This window comes from Schistocerca gregaria, chromosome 1 (genome assembly GCF_023897955.1).
Source record: "Schistocerca gregaria isolate iqSchGreg1 chromosome 1, iqSchGreg1.2, whole genome shotgun sequence".
Taxonomy (NCBI): domain Eukaryota; kingdom Metazoa; phylum Arthropoda; class Insecta; order Orthoptera; family Acrididae; genus Schistocerca; species Schistocerca gregaria.
The window spans coordinates 825,423,906-825,444,803 of record NC_064920.1 but is presented as its reverse complement, the minus strand read 5'-3'; the positions used below and the strand labels follow the sequence as shown (position 1 = coordinate 825,444,803).

At 41.2% G+C, this 20,898-nt stretch overlaps 1 protein-coding gene across 1 annotated transcript in view; it reads left to right on the top strand.

Moving 5' to 3' along the window:
- LOC126271602 (beta-glucuronidase-like) overlaps positions 1–20,898 on the top strand; it is a 129,493-nt gene that overhangs the window by 27,463 nt on the left and 81,132 nt on the right. Inside the window, exons 3-4 of the mRNA XM_049974165.1 lie at positions 11,229–11,411; positions 20,269–20,435. Coding sequence (XP_049830122.1) covers positions 11,229–11,411; positions 20,269–20,435 — 350 coding nt within the window. The remainder of the gene's footprint in view (positions 1–11,228; positions 11,412–20,268; positions 20,436–20,898) is intronic.

Sequence of the window (20,898 nt, the reverse complement as noted above, 5' to 3'; positions counted from 1 at the left end):
ACCCCCTAAATGACTTCGAAGTCCTAAATTTCTGGTTTTCTTTTCTTTTGCATATGTACCACACTAACAATGCTTTGGGGGCTTAATACTCAAGTATTCAAACTGCAGAACACCACACATAGGCTGACATTTTTCCTGCTCGCAGAGATGCTCACCACTGGAATATTGAAAACCGGCTGCTCCGGAGCAGTTCAGAATTACCATTGCAAGTTGCTAATGCATCAGTTTTAAACTCGGAAAACGGTTGTTACGTTGCTGTCGACAGAACTTACAATTCGTATTTACTGGCGGAGACTACCACTGCATTTAGAATACAAAAGGCTCAACAGAATCTTATAGCTGTAAACAGGATTTATAGTGTGCTTTACACTGTTCAAGACCTCTTAAGTGTATTAAACACCATCTAACAGTATCTGCTGTGTGCTCCGCTCTATTATGTGCCAATTGCTTGCATGTGATGTCAGTTAGCGAATAACTTGCAGAACAATCGTTGTGTAGGGTTTAACAACGTTTCTGCTGCCTGTCTACTGGCGTACAGGTAGGGCATTGACTATATTCTGTATGGATACTGCTATAATAAGCTACTCTGACTCTGACTGCCATAGAATTGCTGTTATAAAAACAAGGAATGCAGGACACATAGTCCAGCGGCGCAATCTGTTCATTGCGATATTGCTCTCTTTCAGAGAAAAACCGCGGAATATGCTCTTAAATTATCCTGTTGTGTTATTATTCGCCGCTATTTTCCGTGGAATATGCTGTGACATCATTAATTTATACACAGCATATAACATACCTACACTTTCGGGTAACTGAAATAATTGATGACACCTATTCCTAATGTCCCTGTTGTCTGGGAAAATCATCGGCTCCAAAAAACGAATAATTCCAAAGTATGTAGAGCCAGCTATAACCGGATCGTTACTGCGCGGATGCAACTACGCAATAACGGTCGAAAGAATTTTGACAAATGATAAAAACTGCAAAGAAGTTAGTGAAATTGCAGATAATGAAGTTAAATATTTTTAATATGGCTTGCAATGATAATAGAAAACGGTCGCCAGCTCACTGTGTTAATCAAGTTGGAATAGTATTTAGTATTAATGCAAGACAATCAGGCGGTAGTCGGCACAATAACGCTGAATCGAGCTCAGATTCAAAATCACAGTTAGCAAAATGAAATACTGTTAATATTTCTGTTCTTAAATAAATGTGTCTTACTAGTGCGTAACTTTCATTAAATAACTATCGATTAACGTTTGCTTAAAACTCTTACGTATTTTGGAAATGAGAGCACAGATTATTGATCACACAAGGAAATTAGACATTGTGATGTACAATAATCCTTGAAGTCTCCCTTACATTATTTTTCATAGCCACTGAAAATTCACCGAGCAACAAAGTCCATTATCTTTAACTATTAGTCTCAATTATTTTTTAAGTTTTGACAGCTTTCATTTTTAAACAAATTATCTAAATTAAATTAGCTCAGCAATTTTAGTCTTTGTATTATCAATGGCAACACTCGGTTTTAATTCATAATGATGGGATGTCCCTACTTGGTAACTGTTCAGGTTTAAGCACTTGTAACACAGCTATAACGTTAAGCTGGTAATTGTACACAAAATGAAACTACTATGCTGGCCAGCCTTGATACATTCCTAAATATTAAAGTTGGTCTGGTCTTACTTCAATGAGTGGCCGCTGGTGCTGCTTAAGGTACTAATCGCCGACAATGCACAGCAACAGGACCTTCTAGTGTCGCATTTTGGACCACAGTGTTAATTCCTCTTGATGCTTTTTGCACTGTGCCCAATGAACACTGTAATTATGCCTCGACAGAGCATACAATTCTTTCAGTTTGGCACCTGACAATGCGCCACACTACATGCTGCTAGCAACAACTGCGGCTGAGTGCTTCTGCCTGACTACTGCACAAGAGCTAACAGCAGACTAGACTCAATTGCACTGTGTGTGGCCGCCCAACGATAATGTTCCCTACTTCAAATATACTCTTTGACTGTTCATATAGTAAATCCCCCAGACTAGACCAGCGTGTTTACTATACAGGGTGATTCAAAAAGAATACCACAACTTTACGAATTTAAGACTCTGCAACGACAAAAGACAGAGCTAAGCACTATCTGTCGGCGAATTAAGGGAGCTATAAAGTTTCATTTAGTTGTACATTTGTTCGCTTGAGGCGCTGTTGACTAGGCGTCAGCGTCAGTTGATGCTAAGATGGCGACCGCTCAACAGAAAGCTTTTTGTATTATTGAGTATGGCAGAAGTGAATCGACGACAGTTGTTCAGCGTGCATTTCGAACGAAGTATGGTGTTAAACCTCCTGATAGGTGGTGTATTAAACGTTGGTATAAACAGTTTACAGAGAACGTCAACTACCCGAGGCGATGGATCGGCCGCCAGGCAGCCCGTGACAGAGCACTTCATCACTGGCCTCCAAGAAGCCCTGATCTTACCCCATGCGAATTTTTCTTATGGGGGTATGTTAAGGATATGGTGTTTCGGCCACCTCTCCCAGTCACCATTGATGATTTGAAACGAGAAATAACAGCAGCTATCCAAACTGTTACGCCTGATATGCTACAGAGGGTGTGGAACGAGTTGGAGTATCGGGTTGATATTGCTCGAGTGTCTGGAGGGGGCCATATTGAACATCTCTGAACTTGGTTTTGAGTGAAAAAAACCTTTTTAAATACTCTTTGTAATGACGTATAACAGAAGGTTATATTATGTTTCTTTCATTAAATACACATTTTTAAAGTTGTGGTATTCTTTTTGAATCACCCTTATGTTATCACATAATTCTTTTTTAGCTATTGCATTTAAATTACATAATCATGTTCATTCATAATAAAATATTTTCAAAATAGTGACAAGATATATAATATAAAAATTACGCAATTACTCAAAATTAGAATATTAATACTGAGAAAAGTCTTTGGTTAGACATTGTGTTGTGTTACAAGCATACATGAGATTTACATACTATTCTCGCAAAACTGCATTACAAATCAACATTAATGGAACTTACAAAATGTCAACTGTTATCTGACATGGAAATTTAGCTTTGGGCTACATATTCCAGAATATTGAGCACTGATTAGCCAGATACGAATATATGTGGAAATTTACTCTTTTTTCTATTACATTGGAGATGTATTTTTGCAATATTGTGACAATAGATTAATTGATTTGAGTCTTACAGCGTTTTTCATGTCTTAACCTCAACAAACAATGTAAACATCGCACTTTTCCAGCTACCGACGTATTTTGCAGTCATTTTAGAATTTTTCAACATTTTAGATATGGAAGATAATTAATTTAAGACTCTGTTGCGTTTTTTAATCGTGCACCTGTGTATGGGTGGCAGTTCGAAATCGTGGTTCACAAATCAAACATCACTCTTTTTATAGTGCCTCCATCTGCTGGTGGCACTAAGCACTCGCTAACATTGCTGACAAAGTTTTCGGCACATCAGGTATTTCACCGTATTTGGGTGTCACTGCCTCTCCCCTCCCTCCAAATGCTGTTGGCACGTGACCAGATGTGATGACACTGATACCATGATATGTGAAACGGCCAAGGAGAGAAAATGTTGATGCTGATGTGACATAATACCTGGTTCTCCACTCTTCCCCTCTCCTCCCTGCATTTGCATGTCGTTCCCGGTGTTGCCTTGGATATAAGGAAGTGCACTAGCTGCTGTCAGAGAAATATGAGATGTGCAGTTGTCTCAACTATAATGTGACGCTGCAGATAAGAAAGTACTGACACGTGATGAGTCACCATTTTTTGCCAGAATATACACTGCCCTGCTACTCTCCTCCACACATTTTTCCTTTCCTTCTCCACTGCTGGTCATTGAAATAACAAGACTACACATGACAGCATGTAACAAAATTTTAATTATTGTGCTTGTACAATATTGTAAGAAGAACACGTGATGAAATATGAAAGTGATTTGGTAGTACACAAGATGCGGAATTTAGTACTCTGGGCTAACATCGCTGTATAACCAGTATGGGAATTGAGTTGAGCTGAACTTGGATGATGCATACTGGTATGTCATTCCACACTGCTTCAACTCTGTGCAAGAGTTCAACAGTTGTAGTGCAAGGCGAATTTCTGCATGCTAGTCTCTCAGCAATCTATGACCAGATGTTTCCAGTGAGGGGGGTTCTGGAGGAAGTGGTGGACGGGGTAAAAGTTGAACATCTTTTGCATCGAAGTAGAACAGGATAGCACGAGCAAAATGTGTTCTTCCATTATCTCGTTGAAAGATAGCACAATGGAAACCTTTTAGATCTGGCACAGCCGCAAGCCTTAACAAGTGATAAATGTAACTTCTCGTCTCCAGATTCCCGGATATGCAAGCCAGTGATGGTTGTGTTGTGTGCCAAATGGTATCCCGTACCATCCCGCCTGGGCCCATATGAGGATGACGAATTCAATATAGCACCGTCGGTTCTCATCAGAGCCCCCACCCGCGATGTCCATCGGAATGCTGTACAAAGAACCGGTAGTCGCCTGAAAAGACGACGCGGTGTCACCCTGTGTTTAGTGTTGTCGCTGGATGCACAACTGCTGGCGAGACTCTCTATTGTAGTGTCTAGGGAAGCCACAGCACTGGTCTCTGTGTTGACAATCCGTAGTGCCCCAGTCGTCACTAGACTATGTGTGTGGATTCTTATCTTTAAACACGCAAAAGGATCACTTGACTGAAGGTAGTGGGTTCCTGCACGGTAGATGACTGTCTTCTAGCGCGCAAGTCGATTGGGGTCGTTGATAGTTTGCATGGCGTTGATAAGGGATTCTCCCCTACCTACCGATTCGAAATTCACATGACGGTTATTGGATTCCACCCAGCGCGAGCAGCAATATCACTGAACGATAAACCGCAGTGTCGAGAGACTACGAACATACTGCTGTCGAATTTCGAAAAGTACTGGTAAATGTTCTCCTCCTTAGACAAACCATAACACTTTCTCACAAACAAGCAAAATTCAGTTACAATTTCTGAACGAGGAGCCCACTGCGTGATGTTTCGTTATAAACAGAATGTAGATGAGGTTGCTCCAACCTGCTTTGCTCTGTAGTGCCGAAAAGCTAATCATTAGCATATCACATATATATAGTACACTTCATGCCAATTTGACTTTCGTCGTATGCCGCCTTCATGTGACTGTCGTGTCCAGGATTTTACAAGTTGGATGTCATTCACTAGTTCAACATAACGTGGAGCTTACTAACTTTTAGGGTGTAGATCTATACCCATAGTTTCAGTCTCTTACCGATGAATCAAAGTTGCCTCTCGATTTAGGCCAAGCGTAGCTTAGCCCATAAAAAAGTTCCACTTCATATTCTGACGGCTGACATTATCAGATGTTTCTATATCACGACACAGTGTGGCCAAAGGATGCTTCAGATCTACATTCCGTAAGCAGCACAACTCCAATAAAAACTCGTTGAGTCTGTACATTAGGATCATATCTTGTCGAAAGCTCATTCCATAGCTGAACAATCTATCTCGAATAACATGCAAATAGCTATGTCAATAGGAAAATGTACGATATACTAACGTTATTCGTTAATTTGCATCTTATATGAACCGTAATGACATCACCTCACTATCGTGCTTACATTCACAATTGTTTCGGCATCTCTCTATGGCTCTCCTTCGAGAAAAACGTGGCAGTGTCGTCTTTTGAAGTATGTACGTACTGTGTATACTTATCTTGGCCCTGGTTAGCAGAATGATCAAATATGGTTACTCACCTACTTTCATTTTTTGAATGAAAAAGCAATGTACTGCTACTATGTCTTAGATCTTTTAAATAAAAGTTCCTTTTGAATGATTCTTTGCTTATAAAGAGGACAAACGTAAATCAGCTTATTCACTTGCCACTAATGACATCACATCACAATGCACACACAAGCAAATTAACTTTGACGAACACTAAAAATTTTTGCGATACCGACTGAGTCAACTTTGTGCTTGTAACAGTACTATTAGAAAAGAACAAGATATTACGTTGGAAAATTTGTTTCTGCTGTAGCACGGTCATCGTCTGATACAGCCTAGTAGCGGCTACTTTGATGGTCAGGCGCACTACATTCGTCTAAATCAGAGGGAGTAGACTTTTTTACCCAGCGCCCGCTTTTGTATCTCTGTTAGTAGTAAAATTACCTAGCTGCCCACCAGTTCCGCAGTAATGGGGGTTTTTAAAAGTAGAGAAGTAATTTTACTTCACAAGATGTATAGAGCAGTGTTACAGCGAGTTAAAGCATATAATAGAACTTACTTAGCAAGTACTTTAGGTCAAAATTTTAGGAAAATATAATGAAAATATTTCTAAAGCCCCTACCGCCTCGCGCCAAGGCACCAGACTGACTACCACTAGTCTAAATGGTCAGTTGGGCACTTCATAACAACAGATTTATCACAACAGTATGCAATCCTGTGAATAAAACGGAAAAAAGCCGCCTTTAAAAAACTTTGTCACTCTTCCTAACCTCACGTCACAAGCAAACTCTTGAGGTATATTTTCTAGTCGTATAGCAGTGTGGCTTTGAACCATACATCTGACAGTGAAAATGGTTAGGTGTACAGGAATCAGAGTGACATGGTCCCATGTCCGTCACTTAAGTACGGGCACTCAGATTTAGAATCAATCAGACACAGAATACGGCAAGGTACTGTTTTTGGTCCTCCGTCATTTCCGATATACATATTTCACTGAATAGTCAGAAGACTGACGATACAAAGATAGAAATAAAAAATGGTACGTCCCCTTAGCGAAAAAGCAGCCAACGATGTGCTTGAAGGCATCAACAGGTAGACCAAGGTAAATGCATAGTAACTAAATTTTGAGAAGATACAATATGTTGTGGTTGGCAGGAGAGCCAACCCGTACCTAAAGGAGGCCGAAATGCACGTGTCTCAGCTCACGCAGGATGGCGTGAGGTCTGGAACATGACAAGGGAATTAGAATTGAGAAAAACGGACGTAGCTGGTGGAATACTTGACTTTAATCCATTCATGGAGAACGTCGCTCTTTATGGTACATGACTCACAATATCAATAGTACGGACACTGGCGCCTTGCTAGGTCGTAGCAAATAACGTAGCTGAAGGCTATGTTAACTATGGTCTCGGCAAATGAGAGCATAAAAGTCAGTGAACCATCGCTAGCAAAGTCGGCTGTTCAACTGGGGCGAGTGCTAGGAAGTCTCTCTAGACCTGCCGTGTGGCGGCGCTCGGTCTGCAATCACTGATAGTGGCGACATGCGGGTCCGACGTATACTAACGGACCGCGGCCGATTTAAAGGCTACCACCTAGCAAGTGTGGTGTCTGGCTGTGACACCACACAATACATAAAATTTAGTAATTCTTATAGAACTCCACAAGCTATAAAAAATAGCTTACTAAGGAAATGCCATAAATAGAAAGTGTTAATTTTTCAGCACTAGAGGTAGAATTACGACCTTCACTGGATAACTCGCTGCTTACACTTAATGAAGCGCTTCAGTCTGGTAATATTTGTTGTATGCATTGTTACTGGTATAAGTGTTTTAAAAACGAAGAAAATAATTTATTTTGCGGATTTCCATTCACTAACGAGTCATGAAATCATTGTTTGGTGAACCGAGCGAGGTGGCGCAGTGGTTAGCACACTGGACTCGCATTCGGGAGGACGACGGTTCAATCCCGTCTCTGGCCATCCTGTTTTAGGTTTTCCTGATTTCCCTAAATCGTTTCAGGCAATTGCCGGGATGGTTCCTTTGAAAGGGCTCGGCCGATTTTCTTCCCAATCCTTCCCTAACCCGAGCTTGCGCTCCGTCTCTAATGACCTCGTTGTCGACGGGATGTTAAACACTACCCACCACCACCACCATTGTTTGGTGAAACTCAGTTTACAGTGATTGTGTCTTCAAAATGTGGAAGTGTGTTGTAAGAACTGTATCTAGAGTTAATTGAACAAATCTCAGCACAGACATCTTCCTAAAAGGATTAAATATTGCAAACTGCTTCACAGAACATATCTTTTTTGAAGCGATTCGTGACTGCCACTACCTCTTTTCCCGAAAGGTAATGAGAAACTTGAATATGCAATCCGTATCAAAAACGACCTCTGCAGTGGCTTCAAGAGGTTAACATTAGCACAGAATGGAATCCTATACATAACGATACACGCATTCAGTCACATGGTAAAGCATATTAAACACCTTGTAGATAATATTGTGGAGTTTAAGATCGAATTTAAGAACTTTTTGATTGACAGCATATTCTACTCGTTTGGAGAGCATGTTCTCAGAATCAATAATAAAAAAGTTAAAATAAGTGTTGCATATTGCTATATTGTCAATACTGGACATAATAGGAAACAAAACTGATTTTGTTCTGTCAGTTACAGTCATAAGGAAACAAAAATTAACAAGATAAACACTTTTCCACTTGGTAAACAGAAATGAGAGACAGAAACCAAAACACTATAAACACTACAGTTTCTTCTCACTCTCATGTTGAGTAACAGACCGTATAGGAACCAACTGGCCCTCCTCTTAACTGAAGATACTTTTAAATGCAGTTAGACATACTTCTTAGTTAATTGTCCAGACGAGCCTTGGTATATTATCCCATTCCTCCACAGCCGCCGTAAACATGTAGCGTTGTGTTGGGTGTTTCTGCCTGCTGTTTTACGCAGCTCTCGGTCCTGCATACCTGTTGTTTTTCTTCTGCGGCCATTTCTGCGGCGATCTTCAACTGATCCTCTTTCTAGAATGTTGTTTCAGATTCCAGAGACACTTTGACTCACAACAACATGCGTTTGGACATACAGGCTCTGAACCAACACAACTCTCGTAATGATACACAACGTGAGTACTGCAATGTTCACAGGTGACGCAGTTGCCAAAGACTAGATATACTACCCCCTAACGGCAGAATCATGGACTGCTTCCGATAGAAGTACTGGGTGATCAAAAAGTCAGTATAAATTTTAACACTTAATAAACCATGTAATAATGTAGATAGAGAGGTAAAAATTGACACACACATGCTTGGAATGACATGGGGTATTATTAGAACAAAAAAAAAAAAAAAAAAAAAAAAAAAAGAAAACAAGAAAACACCCCATATTGCTAGGCGCGTGAAAGGTCTCTTGCGTGCGTCTGTGCGTCTTTTGGTGATGATCGTGTGCTCCCTCACCACTTTCGTCATTCTTGGCCTCCCAGGTCCCCAGACCTCAGTCCGTGCGATTATTGGCTTTGGACTTACCTGAAGTCGCAAGTGTATCGTGATCGCTCGACATCTCTAGGGATGCTGAAAGACAACATCCGACTCCAATGCTTCAGCATAACTCCGAACATGCTTTACAGTCCTGTTCACAACATTATTCCTCGACTACATATATTGTTGAGGAATGATGATGGACATAATGAGCATTTCCTGTAAAGATCATCAGCTTTGCTTTGTCTTATTTTGTTATGTTAATTTTTGCTATTCTGATCAGATGAAGAGCCATCTGTCGGACATTTTTTGAACTTCTGTATTTTTTTGGTTCTAGCATTTGTAGACTTAGAGAAAGGTTTTGAGAATGTTGACTAGAACACTCTCTTTGAAATTTTGAAGGTGGTAGGGATAAAATACAGGGAGCGAAGGGCCATTTACAATTTGTACAGAAACCAGATGGCAGTTATAACAGTCGAGGAACATGAAAGGAAAGCAGTGGTTGGGAAGGGAGTGAGACAGGGTTGTAGCCTCTCCCGGATGTTATTCAATCTGTATATTCAGCAAGCAATAAAGGAAACAAAAGAAAAGTTCGGAATAGGTATTAAAATCCATGGAGAAGAAATAAAAACTTTGAGGTTCGCCGATGACATTGTAATTCTGTCATAGACAGCAAAGGACTTGGAAGAGCAGTTGATGGTGGTGGTGGTGGTGGTTAGTGTTCAACGTCCCGTCGACAACGAGGTCATTAGAGACGGAGCGCCAGCTTGGGTTATGGAAGGATTGGGAAGGAAATCGGCCGTGCCCTTTCAAAGGAACCATCCCAGCATTTGCCTGAAACGATTTAGGAAAATGACGGAAAAACTAAATCAGGATGGCCGGAGACGGGATTGAACCGTCGTCCTCCCGAATGCGAGTCCAAGAGCAATTGAACGGAATGGATAGTGTCTTGAAAGGACGATATAAGATGAACATCAACAAAAGCAAAACGAGGATAATGGAATGTAGTCAAATCAAAGCGGGTGATGCTGTGGGAATTAGATTAGGAAATGAGAGGCTTAAAGTAGTAAATGAGTTTTGCTATTTGGGGAGCAAAATAACTGATCATGGTTGAAGTAGAGAGGATATCAAATGTACACTGGCAATGGCAAGGAAAGCTTTTCTGAAGAAGAGAAATTTGTTAACATCGAGTGTAGATTTAAGTGTCAGGAAGTCGTTTCTGAAAGTATTTGTATGGAGTGTAGCCATGTATGCAAGTGAAACATGGACGATAACTAGTTTGGACAAGAAGAGAGTAGAAGCTTTCGAAATGTGGTGCTACACAAGAATGCTGAAGATTAGACGGGTAGATCATATAACTAATGAGGAGGTACTGAATAGGATTGTGGAGGTGTTTGTGGTATAACTTGACTAGAAGAAGGGATCGGTTGGTAGGACATGTTCTGAGGCATCAAGGGATCACCAATTTCGTATTGGAGGGCAGCGTGGAGGGTAAAAATCGTAGAGGGAGACCAAGAGATGGATACGCTAAGCAGATTCAGAAGGATGTAGATTGCAGTAGGTACTGGGAGATGAAGAAGCTTGCACAGGATAGAGTAGCATGGAGAGCTGCATCAAACCAGTCTCAGAACTGAAGACCGCAACAACAACAATGAAACCCCATGTCATTCCAAGCATGTGTGTCAATTTGTACCTCTCTATCTATATTATTCCGTGATTTATTCAGTTTTCAAATTCGTACTTCCTTTTTGATCATCCGGTGCATTACAAACAGGCCAATGTACTGATAACACAACTTATTGCTGGGTCACAACGTTCAATACTAAAGATTTGGCAATATGCAACATGCGTTTTGTCTACTGTATTTCGTGCGCTGTGTCACTTACTTGAAACGCATTTGAAGGAAATGTACGTGTTGACTGGTTTCCACACCCCGGAGAACAGAGCTGGCGCAAACGCGGACACGCTTTTGCAGACGGGCGCCGTGGTGCAGTTGCCGGTGCCGGCCAGCTACAACGACGTGACGCAGGAGGCGGCGCTGCGCGACCACGTGGGGCTGGCCTGGTACGACCGGCGCTTCTTCGCGCCCGCCGCCTGGAGGGCGTCCGGCAGACGCGTCTGGCTGCGCTTCGGCAGCGTCCACTACTTCGCGCAGGTGGTGAGTACGCCGGGCCTCTCGAGTGCTTGTGGGGGCGTCGGTTGCCGTGGTTCACGCAGTCTACAGGAAGGCCACTTTTCTTCAGTGGCTCGTCTCCTTAGCCCTGTACTGGTACAGAGTTTTATACACTGAAGAGTTTGGAAAACACAAAAGGTGGAGTACACGTGGGGAAATTGGAGTCAGAAGAATTTGTAATAAAGAACGGACTGCAGCAGGGAGATGCCCTGTCTCCGCTACTTTTTAATTTAGTCCTAGCATATATTGTACGAATGGCAGCAGATAATTTAGAGGGTGTGAAGTTAAATGGAAATATTAAGATATTAATGTATGCAGAGGATCTAAACATCATTAGCGATAGGAAAGAATCTGTAACAGCAAATGCGAATGCATTAATCAAGGCTAGTGAAGATGCAGGTCTAAGGATAAGTGAAGACAAAACTAAATACCTGGTAACTACTAGAATGCCAACAGCAGTAAATCAGTAAATGTTAAGAGTTGGAGACATACAGTTTGAAAAACTGAACACATAAAAGTATCTAGGCGTGGACATCACTTCGAGAAATGAGATTGAATCCGAACTGAAGAAGAGATTACGGGCGGGAAATGCGTGCTACTTCTCACTGAATAATTACTTTCATCACGGATATTGTCTAGGAATTTAAAGATTTTAATATACAAAACTATTATTCTACCAGTTATGCTGTATGAGTGCGAGACTTGTTCTCTCACTGTACAAAATGAAAAGCCGTTTCGAGTATTTGAAAACAAAATTTTGAGGAAAATTTTCGGAGCAAAAAGGGATGACATTAGCGGAGAGTGGCGAAAACTGCATAACGAAGAGGTTCACGAACTCTATTCAAGCCCTGACGTAATCAGTATTATTAAATCACGTAGGCTGCGATGGGCGGGTCACGTAGCTCGAATGGATGAGGGCAGGGCAGCGCGCAGAGTACTTGTAGGGCACCTAGAAGGAAAACATCCTGTGGAGAGACCGAGGAGTAGATGGAAGGACAATGTGAAGGCTGATTAGAGGAGCCTAGGTATTGAATAAAGGTGAATGGAAGGAAATAGCCCAAGACAGGGACAGATGGAGAAAATATGTTGCTGCGGTAATGGACTCTCTAGTCCGGTATGACCAGTGAGTAAGTAAGTAAGCAAGTAAGTAAGTAAGAAGAGTCAAAGACACTGGTATAGACACGCAGAAGTGCCGCAACACGACGTGGCATGGACTCGACTGATGTCTGAAGTAGCGCTGGAGGGAATTGACGCCATGAATCCTGCAAGGCCGTACATAAACCCTTAAGAGTACGAGAGGGCGGGGATTTCTTCTGAACAGCACGTTGCAAGGCATCTCATGTACGCTCAATAATGTTCATGTGTGCGGAGTTTGGTGGCCAGCAGAAGCAGCAGAAGTGTTTAAACTCAGAAGAGAGTTCCTGGAGCCACTCTGTAGGAATTCTGGACGTGTGGGGTGTTTCATTGTCCTGATGGAATTGTCCAATTCCGTCGAAATGCACAATGGAAATGAATGGATGCTTTACATGTCACCTGTCAGAGTCGTATCTAAACGAATCAGGGGTACCACTCCAACTGCACACACCCCACACCAATACAGAAACTCCATCCGCTTGAACAGCCTGTTGCTGACACACAGGGTCCATGGATTCAAGAGGTTGTCTCCATGCCTGTACACGTCCAACCGCTCGATACAATTTGAAACGTGACGTTTCCAATTGTGCAACTTGTTACCAGTCATCGACAGTCCAATGTCGGTGTTGACCATCGCAGGCGTGGCTTAACCCTTTCGCGAGCCGTGGGAAACATGCTTCCCACTACAATGAACTCGCTCCTATCCCGTGGGATTCACAGTTCCCACCTCTGTACTGTGCTACCACCTAGTGAACAAAAAATATAGGGTACTGCTTCCAATCGGAAGTTCCCATCGTTTTTGCTGTACCTTCGCGCAGAGGCATTGTATAGCTGAGTGCTGCTCTGTAGAAGAGCCTTTCAGTGCTGTTTGCGTGACATTTTGTGATTTTTTTCCTCAAAGCTATAGTACAAGGCAAATACTTTTGATTTACCCAAATTTATGAAGGAAAACGTAAAACTGGAAAGAGGAGAAGTCCAGTTTGAAACAAAAGGAGCCATTTCTGCAGTAAAATGGATGGATAACCACCCAGTCACTTTCCTGTCCTCAGTTCATGATCCATGAGAAACAGTAACGGTGAAAAGGAAAAACAAGGATGGTAGTAGTACAGAGATTTCTTGTCCTGAAGCTGTGGCAGAATACAATAAAACAATGGGTGGTGTCGATAAGTTTGATCAATTACGAGAAAGGTATGCTATTGGCAGACGTTCTGTAAAATGTTGGCACAGAATATTTTATTTCCTGGTGGACGTTGCTGCAGTGAACAGTTTTATCTTGTGGAAAATAACTAAAAGAGAAAGTGGACAGCATGATCAGCTCACATACAGCGTGGACAAAAACCTGTCTTTCGGGCAAAAAGGGGTAAAGTACCTGAAGATTTTCGTCATGTGGCTGTAGGGGAGCATCAACCCATTTTAGGAGAAACCTACTGGACGTGCCGTCATTGTAGTACCAATGCTGCGGAAAAGAGCACTCGCTGCGTTTGTACATATTGTCAAATAACACTCTGCATAGACACATGTTTCAGAAAATTTAATAGCAAGTAATTGTGAACAATCATTGTAACAAGAGAAGTAAATTTATCTATTAAATATGACACATATTGAAAAAGTTGTTTTTGTCATTTAACTCCAAGGAAGGGCAGTGGGAAGAATACTTCCCACCTTGTTGTGTGACCTCACTTTCACAGTTGGAGCAAATTTGATATTCTGTATGATAAATATACCTATCTGTTAACTACTATCTGCTCTCCATTCATTTAAAAAAACTGCTCAATAATTTTTCCCACGAAAGGGTTAAAGCTTTGTGTTGTGCAGCCATCGAGGGCACACGAGCTGGCCCATATCGACGATGTTCCCTTGAATGGTTCGCACGCTGACACTTTTTGATGGCTTAGCATTGAAATCTGCACCAATTTCCGGAAGGGCTGCACTTCTCTCATGTTGAACGATTCTCTTCAGTTCTCGTTGGTCCCGTTCTTGCAGAATCTTTTTCCGGCCGCAGCTCTGTCGGAGATTCGCTATTTTACCTGATTCCTGATACTCACGGTACACTCGTGAAATGGGGAAAATTCTCACTTCATCGCTACCTCGGAGATGCTGTGTCCCATCTCTCGTGCGGCGACTATAACACCACGTTTACACTCGCTTAAATCTTGATAACCTGTCACTGTAGCAGCAGTAACCGAGCTAACAGACGCGCCAGATACTTGTTGTCTTATATGGGTGTTGCCGACCGCAAAGTCGTATTCTTTCTGTTTACATAACTCTATATTGGAATACGCATGCCTGTACCAGTTTCTTTGGTGCTTCATTGTATTATGCTGTGTTTGCGCTCGAATCAGTGAAGAAATAGCTCATGATTAAAGCGGGAACTATCTACATCTCCTTCTTGGAAAATTAATCCCACTATGCACAATGAAGACAATCTGAATAATTACTGTTACCTCATCGTACTACATTTCAGTCTCTTCTTCGTCTGCGGATCTAGTCGGCATATAAACTTTTACTACTGTAGTTAGTGTTGGCTTTTGTGCCTATCTTGGCTACTATAATGCATTCAATAGGTTGTTAACAGTAGCTTACACGAATAACTACTTTCTTATTCATTATTGGATCTACTCTTGCATTACCCCCATTTCATTGTGACTTATAACTCTTTACTCAGCTGACAGAATGTCCTGTTCATCCTGGCTCTTCACTAGTTCCCACTATATCTAGCTTCAACCTGTTCATTTCTCTTTTTAAAGTTTTCTAACCTAATTATCCGATTAACAGATCTAATATTCCAGGCTCCTGCCTGAGGAGTGCCAGTTTCATTTTATTTGTTTTTTGACTGATGACAACATCCTCCTGAGAAGTCCTCGCTTGTACATTCGATTGGGGGACTACTCTACTTCCGGAATATTTTATCCAAAATGATGCCATCATCATTTAACCATGTAGCAGAGCTGCATGCCCTTGGGAAAAGTAACGGCTGTAGTTTCTCCTTGCTTTCAGTCGTTTACAGAACCAGAATAGCAAAGCCTTCTTGACTGACGCAAAATGCCAGATCAGTCCGTGATCCAGACTGCTGCCCCTGCAACTACTGAAAAAGCTGCTGCCCGTCTTCAGGAACCACTGGCCTCTCCACAGATATCCCACCACTATGACTGCACCTCTTTCGCTGAGGCAAGCCAACCACCCAACATCGGCAGAGTCCATGGTTCGTGAGGGGGATTAATATAACCATGAATAACAATTCTTTTGGTTAATGATCGGAAATCATTTCCTCATTTAATTCAGTCAACCGCCTCGAATGTGTTAGGAAATAAAATTAAAAACTATTTCAAAACATCTTTCTATTTACAAATCATTAATGCTTGGCTGCACTGAAAATTAAAGATCTGCAAATGAAAAAAAGAACGGCGGAGAAAATCCTGTTGGGTATCAACAAAATAACCAGCGAGAAATGCTACTAATCAAAATTTGTTAGAAGGGAGAAACAAGACATAAATTTTAAACAACACATATACAACTCTGATGCCGTATATAACACTTTGCTTACAAACCTTACATCTGATCATTTTCATGCGTTATTTTTGTGTCATATTATTTACGAGGGCGTGCTGAAAATTAACGCCTCCGAATTCTTTATGTGAGCTTTTTAAATAAAACAAACGTTATTAACATTCTACACATTCATTCTTCATTTCTTAAACGTTATTAACATTCCACATCTTTATTCTTCATTTTGTCATATTTCCACCCCTCTGCCGCTAGTGAGCTCCGAACTGTCGCGTGAAACATAACGGTGTGTAACGTAACTACGTCGGTGCGTGAGAAACTTCGCGCTGTAATCGAGTTTAGAGTTCCAAGAATTTGTTCACTCACAGAGCAGCGTCTCCTTCAGCATGAAAATACCAGACACACACGAGAGTTGCGACAGCTGCAACAATCTGACGCCGTGTTTCACTGTCATTGATCATCCTCCGTACAATCCCGACTTGGACCCATCCGATTTTCATCTGTTTCAAAAGCTGCAATTCGTTTCTTGTCTAAACTGTGTATCGTTCACGTTTCATTTCCATGCAAGACTACATTCCATCAAATGCTTTCAGAAAAGACTTGCTGGCGCATATTCGAGTTAACAAATTTCTCTTCTTCGAAATGCTTTGCTTGTCATTGCCAGTCTACATACTATATCCTCTCTATTTCGGCCATCATCAGTTATTTTACTGCCCTGACAGCAAACCTCATCTAATATCTCAGTTTCTAATCTAATTCCCTCAGCATCATCCGTTGCTGTCTCTGACAGAATTACAATGTTATTGGCAATCTCGAAGTTTGTATTACTTTTCCCTGAACTTTAATTACTACTTTGAGAACTTCAGTTGATAGAAATGAAGAGATGAAAGCAGAGGTGGGTTTGTGGCTTCCTCAACATGGTCAAACATTCTACAAAGACGGTGTCAACAAATTGACCTCTCTTTGGAAAAAATATGTTCGTCGCCAGGGGGATGTTCAGAAATAGCCGGCCGCGGTTGTCTCGCGGTTCTAGGCGCGCAGTCCGGAACCGTGCGACTGCTACGGTCGCAGGTTCGAATCCTGCCTCGGGCATGGATGTGTGTGATGTCCTTAGGTTAGTTAGGTTTAAGTAGTTCTAAGTTCTAGGGGACTAATGACCACAGCAGTTGAGTCCCATAATGATCAGAGCCATTTTTTTTTTGTTCAGAAATAAATATGTAAACATGATGAATAAAGATGTAAAATGTTAATAACGCTTGTTTTATTTAAAAAGTTTTAAGAGTATTCACATAAAAAACTCGGACGCGTTACTTTCATCACGCCCTCTTAATATTAAGTGCCATAATTAAAGTTCAATAAAATGTGTTTTGAAAGCTATTTATCGGGTTGCTTGGATGAAGAGTAATCCAGGATAAGCATTCAACATGATGAATGTGGTAAATCTCATCAGTGCTAAATCTGTAATTTAGATGAATCACAGAGGACCGAAAATCTAGTTAATGAATGAGTAACTGCTTCCGTTAGCCGATAATGATGTCGTTCGATGAGTTGTCACAAGGTACTAAGTAAGTTACTTCATTTTTAAGGAAAAACTGAGAAATTTGTCTTACACAGCTGCTAGATACAAAGGACCCCTCTTAAGAGATTCATCCGGGATTTGTTGCAGCCGTTTGAATGAGACGAATGACGTCGACCGGTTAGATAACTGCCGAGCAGTACTAAAATTAGGATTCAAAGGTGGATTAAGGCCTCCATCTTAATGCAGGTTTCATGTTATTTCCCTAAATCTCTAGACTAATGTCGCAATGTTCTCTTCAACAACGCAAGGACCAACTTTCTTTCTCGTCTCTGTCCACAGATCTAGTGCCGTGTGATGCCTCGATCATATATACATTGCAGTATTTGGTGTTTATCCTCGTCTTCGCTTTTGCTCCAATTATTCATGACCGTTTGCGGCCTGCCCTAATAGAAACAGGAATGACAGTGCTCTCGAACACACGCTGTTACTTTATCCGAAGGCAATATTTTAGGGAAGAAGCAAGAGGTAATGTAACTTGATAAAACTGTCTCATGGGTATGTTAGTGATGAGCAGATGGAAATTACTCTGTGAGCAAGAATTTAAGAATTATGATGGTTATTATGGACGGGCGCGTAAGCAAACGATAGTGTCAGCAGGTGTAAGAGTAATGCTGATGCTGATTTGTCAAAAAATGACACTTTTCGAAGACCGTAGCTGTTACGTGATACAGAACGATGACACTGCACACAAGCTGTGACTGATTTACATTGCCCACTATCAACGAAATGTAAGAGTGGTGGGATTTAACCCTTATTGCTTGTAGGTATCAACGTTGTTGCATAAGAAGGGCGTGTAAGAGTGAATAACGAGAGATATCTAGTGGTAGATGAAAGCATTTGGGTCTCACCGTTAATATGCATGACTACAGAGTTCTCTTTTGGTGCTAAATTAGTTAGAACTCTTAATAATAATCCTACAAGGCTCTGTAATAAAATCAGATTAATAACGTTTCTCGTTCAGTAATGTGTGACTAGATTAAACGCCAAAGAGTATAAATATTTATGACGTGAGGATTCGGACGTGCAGAAGGACAATTAATCCGCAACGTCTGTTGCTGCAGCTCAAGTTACGTAATTTTGGGACGGCGCATTTCAACCTGTATAGCGCTTAGCGTGTTTTAAATGTTATTACTTTGCTACTACAGATAGATCAGCTTCAGAAGTTCCGTGAAACTTCGTAAAGCGTTTTACAGACATGTTAAGAATTTGATTCCAGGAACTGACGTTGACTTAAAGATGTGAAGTACAATGGTATTGTGCATTTTCGCCACACTATCATTGCACAGACTCTACATCATTTACATCTTTTCGATAACGGGATAGGAAGTGACACGAAACAATATTTTTTTATGTTTTCTATTTGCATTTATTTATATTGTCCAATCTCTGTTACAATCACACTGTAGAGTGTAGACGGCGCCGAAGTGTTGCGAAAAAGCAATACATTTAGACTTATGAAATTCTTACAGCACCAAGCGAGGTGGCGCAGTGGCTAGCACACTGGACTCGCATTCGGGAGGATGACGGTTCAATCCCGCGTCCAGCCATCCTGATTTAGGTTTTCCGTGATTTCCCTAAATCGCTCCAGGCACATGCCGGGATGGTTCCTTTGAAAGTGCACGGCCGACTTCCTTCTCTGTCCTTACCTAACCCGATGAGACTGATGATCTCGCTGTCTGGTCTCGTCCCGCAAACAACCCAACCCAGCTCTTACAGCAAATACGGTAAGCGATTTGCATCTCCTGGTTCTCCATAATTATTTTCAATTTTTTCTTTATTTACGCTTCTGCTTTCTACAGTCAAGTAAAATATCTATAACATTTTTTCGCCATCTCATCAGAAAAGTAAAACCATACACTACACACAAATCATAAAGAAATACAAGATGAGTGCTCGAATTTTGGAGTAATAAAAGAATTCACAGCCAACAATATTGCTTTTTAAGTTTTCTATTGCACTAATTCATATTGTCGAATCTGTTCTAATTAATTGCATTACAATGACACTGTATAGATAACTGTCTCATGTCAGATGCGCACAAGGGTTTGAGAACCTACATAAACCGGAGAAAGTTAGTCAGACTGTCATGTATCAGTTTTATCGACTATGAACATAGAAGTAATATGTATACATGGCTAGCAGTTTACTCAACACACTTGCAAAATTTATCTAGCACTTGTCTCGTAAACTCTTGGTCATAAAACCGCAGAACTTATTTCTACAATCCAAGACTTTATAATACAGAGTCTCGAGATTTTTCAACATACAAAGGGCATCGTATCAATACGACATTTACAATTACACACATGTTGTACATAGCTTTGAAAGGTAACGTGTCTTCTTTTTAAATTCTTCTCTTTACAATACTGCACCACAGCTGTTACTAAAACTTAAACGGACAGAAACGTATATAAAATATGGTGTTATTTCTAAGCTGCGCTACTACCACGCATTATAAACAAGCAGCATCATTCCAAAATCACGTGACCAGCCCGGTTTAGTATTGAGAACAAGCGCAGTACACTACGCTCACTCACACAAACGTACTCTACGTTAAATGCGTCTGCTTTTATTTGTGACTGCATCCGGCTGACTGTGACACACGTATTTCTTTCTGACTTGCAGTGGCTGAACGGCTACAGTGTGATGACGCACGAGATTGGCCATCTCCCCTTCCAGGCCGACGTCACTTCTTACCTCATATACGGCGAGAGCAACAGGATTACCGTCGCCGTCAACAACACTCTGAGCAGCACCACCATACCACAAGGATCGCTGGAGCAAATGCAAACGTAACGCTCTTTTCCTGTTTTGTCCATTTACTTCAGTGTTATAGGAAATGTACTGCCTACATTCTTTGAACGATTTTCTTACTCCTTGCACGTCCCGTTAATAACACAGCCTCACAGTTTCACGTTTTTCACATCTTTATAAAGGGCAATTAGAAGTGGATACGGCAGTTACAAACGGCAACAACTATTTAATGCGTAGCGTTACATCGAACAAAATTACAGAAAATGTAAAAGACAGACCAGTTTTTTACTTACTTTGTAAGTGTTTTATATGACTCACTGTGCCCAAATGCATTTCTGAACGATAATCCACATGTTGCCGGCAAAGGAGACACATACACAAGATCTTTCATATATTCCTATAAAGTGAAATCTACGGATCTAGTTGACCAAGAGCAGAACACTGCATCATGTCCAATAAAAGGGATCCAACGGTTTAAAAGCTATTGATTTAAAAATGTGA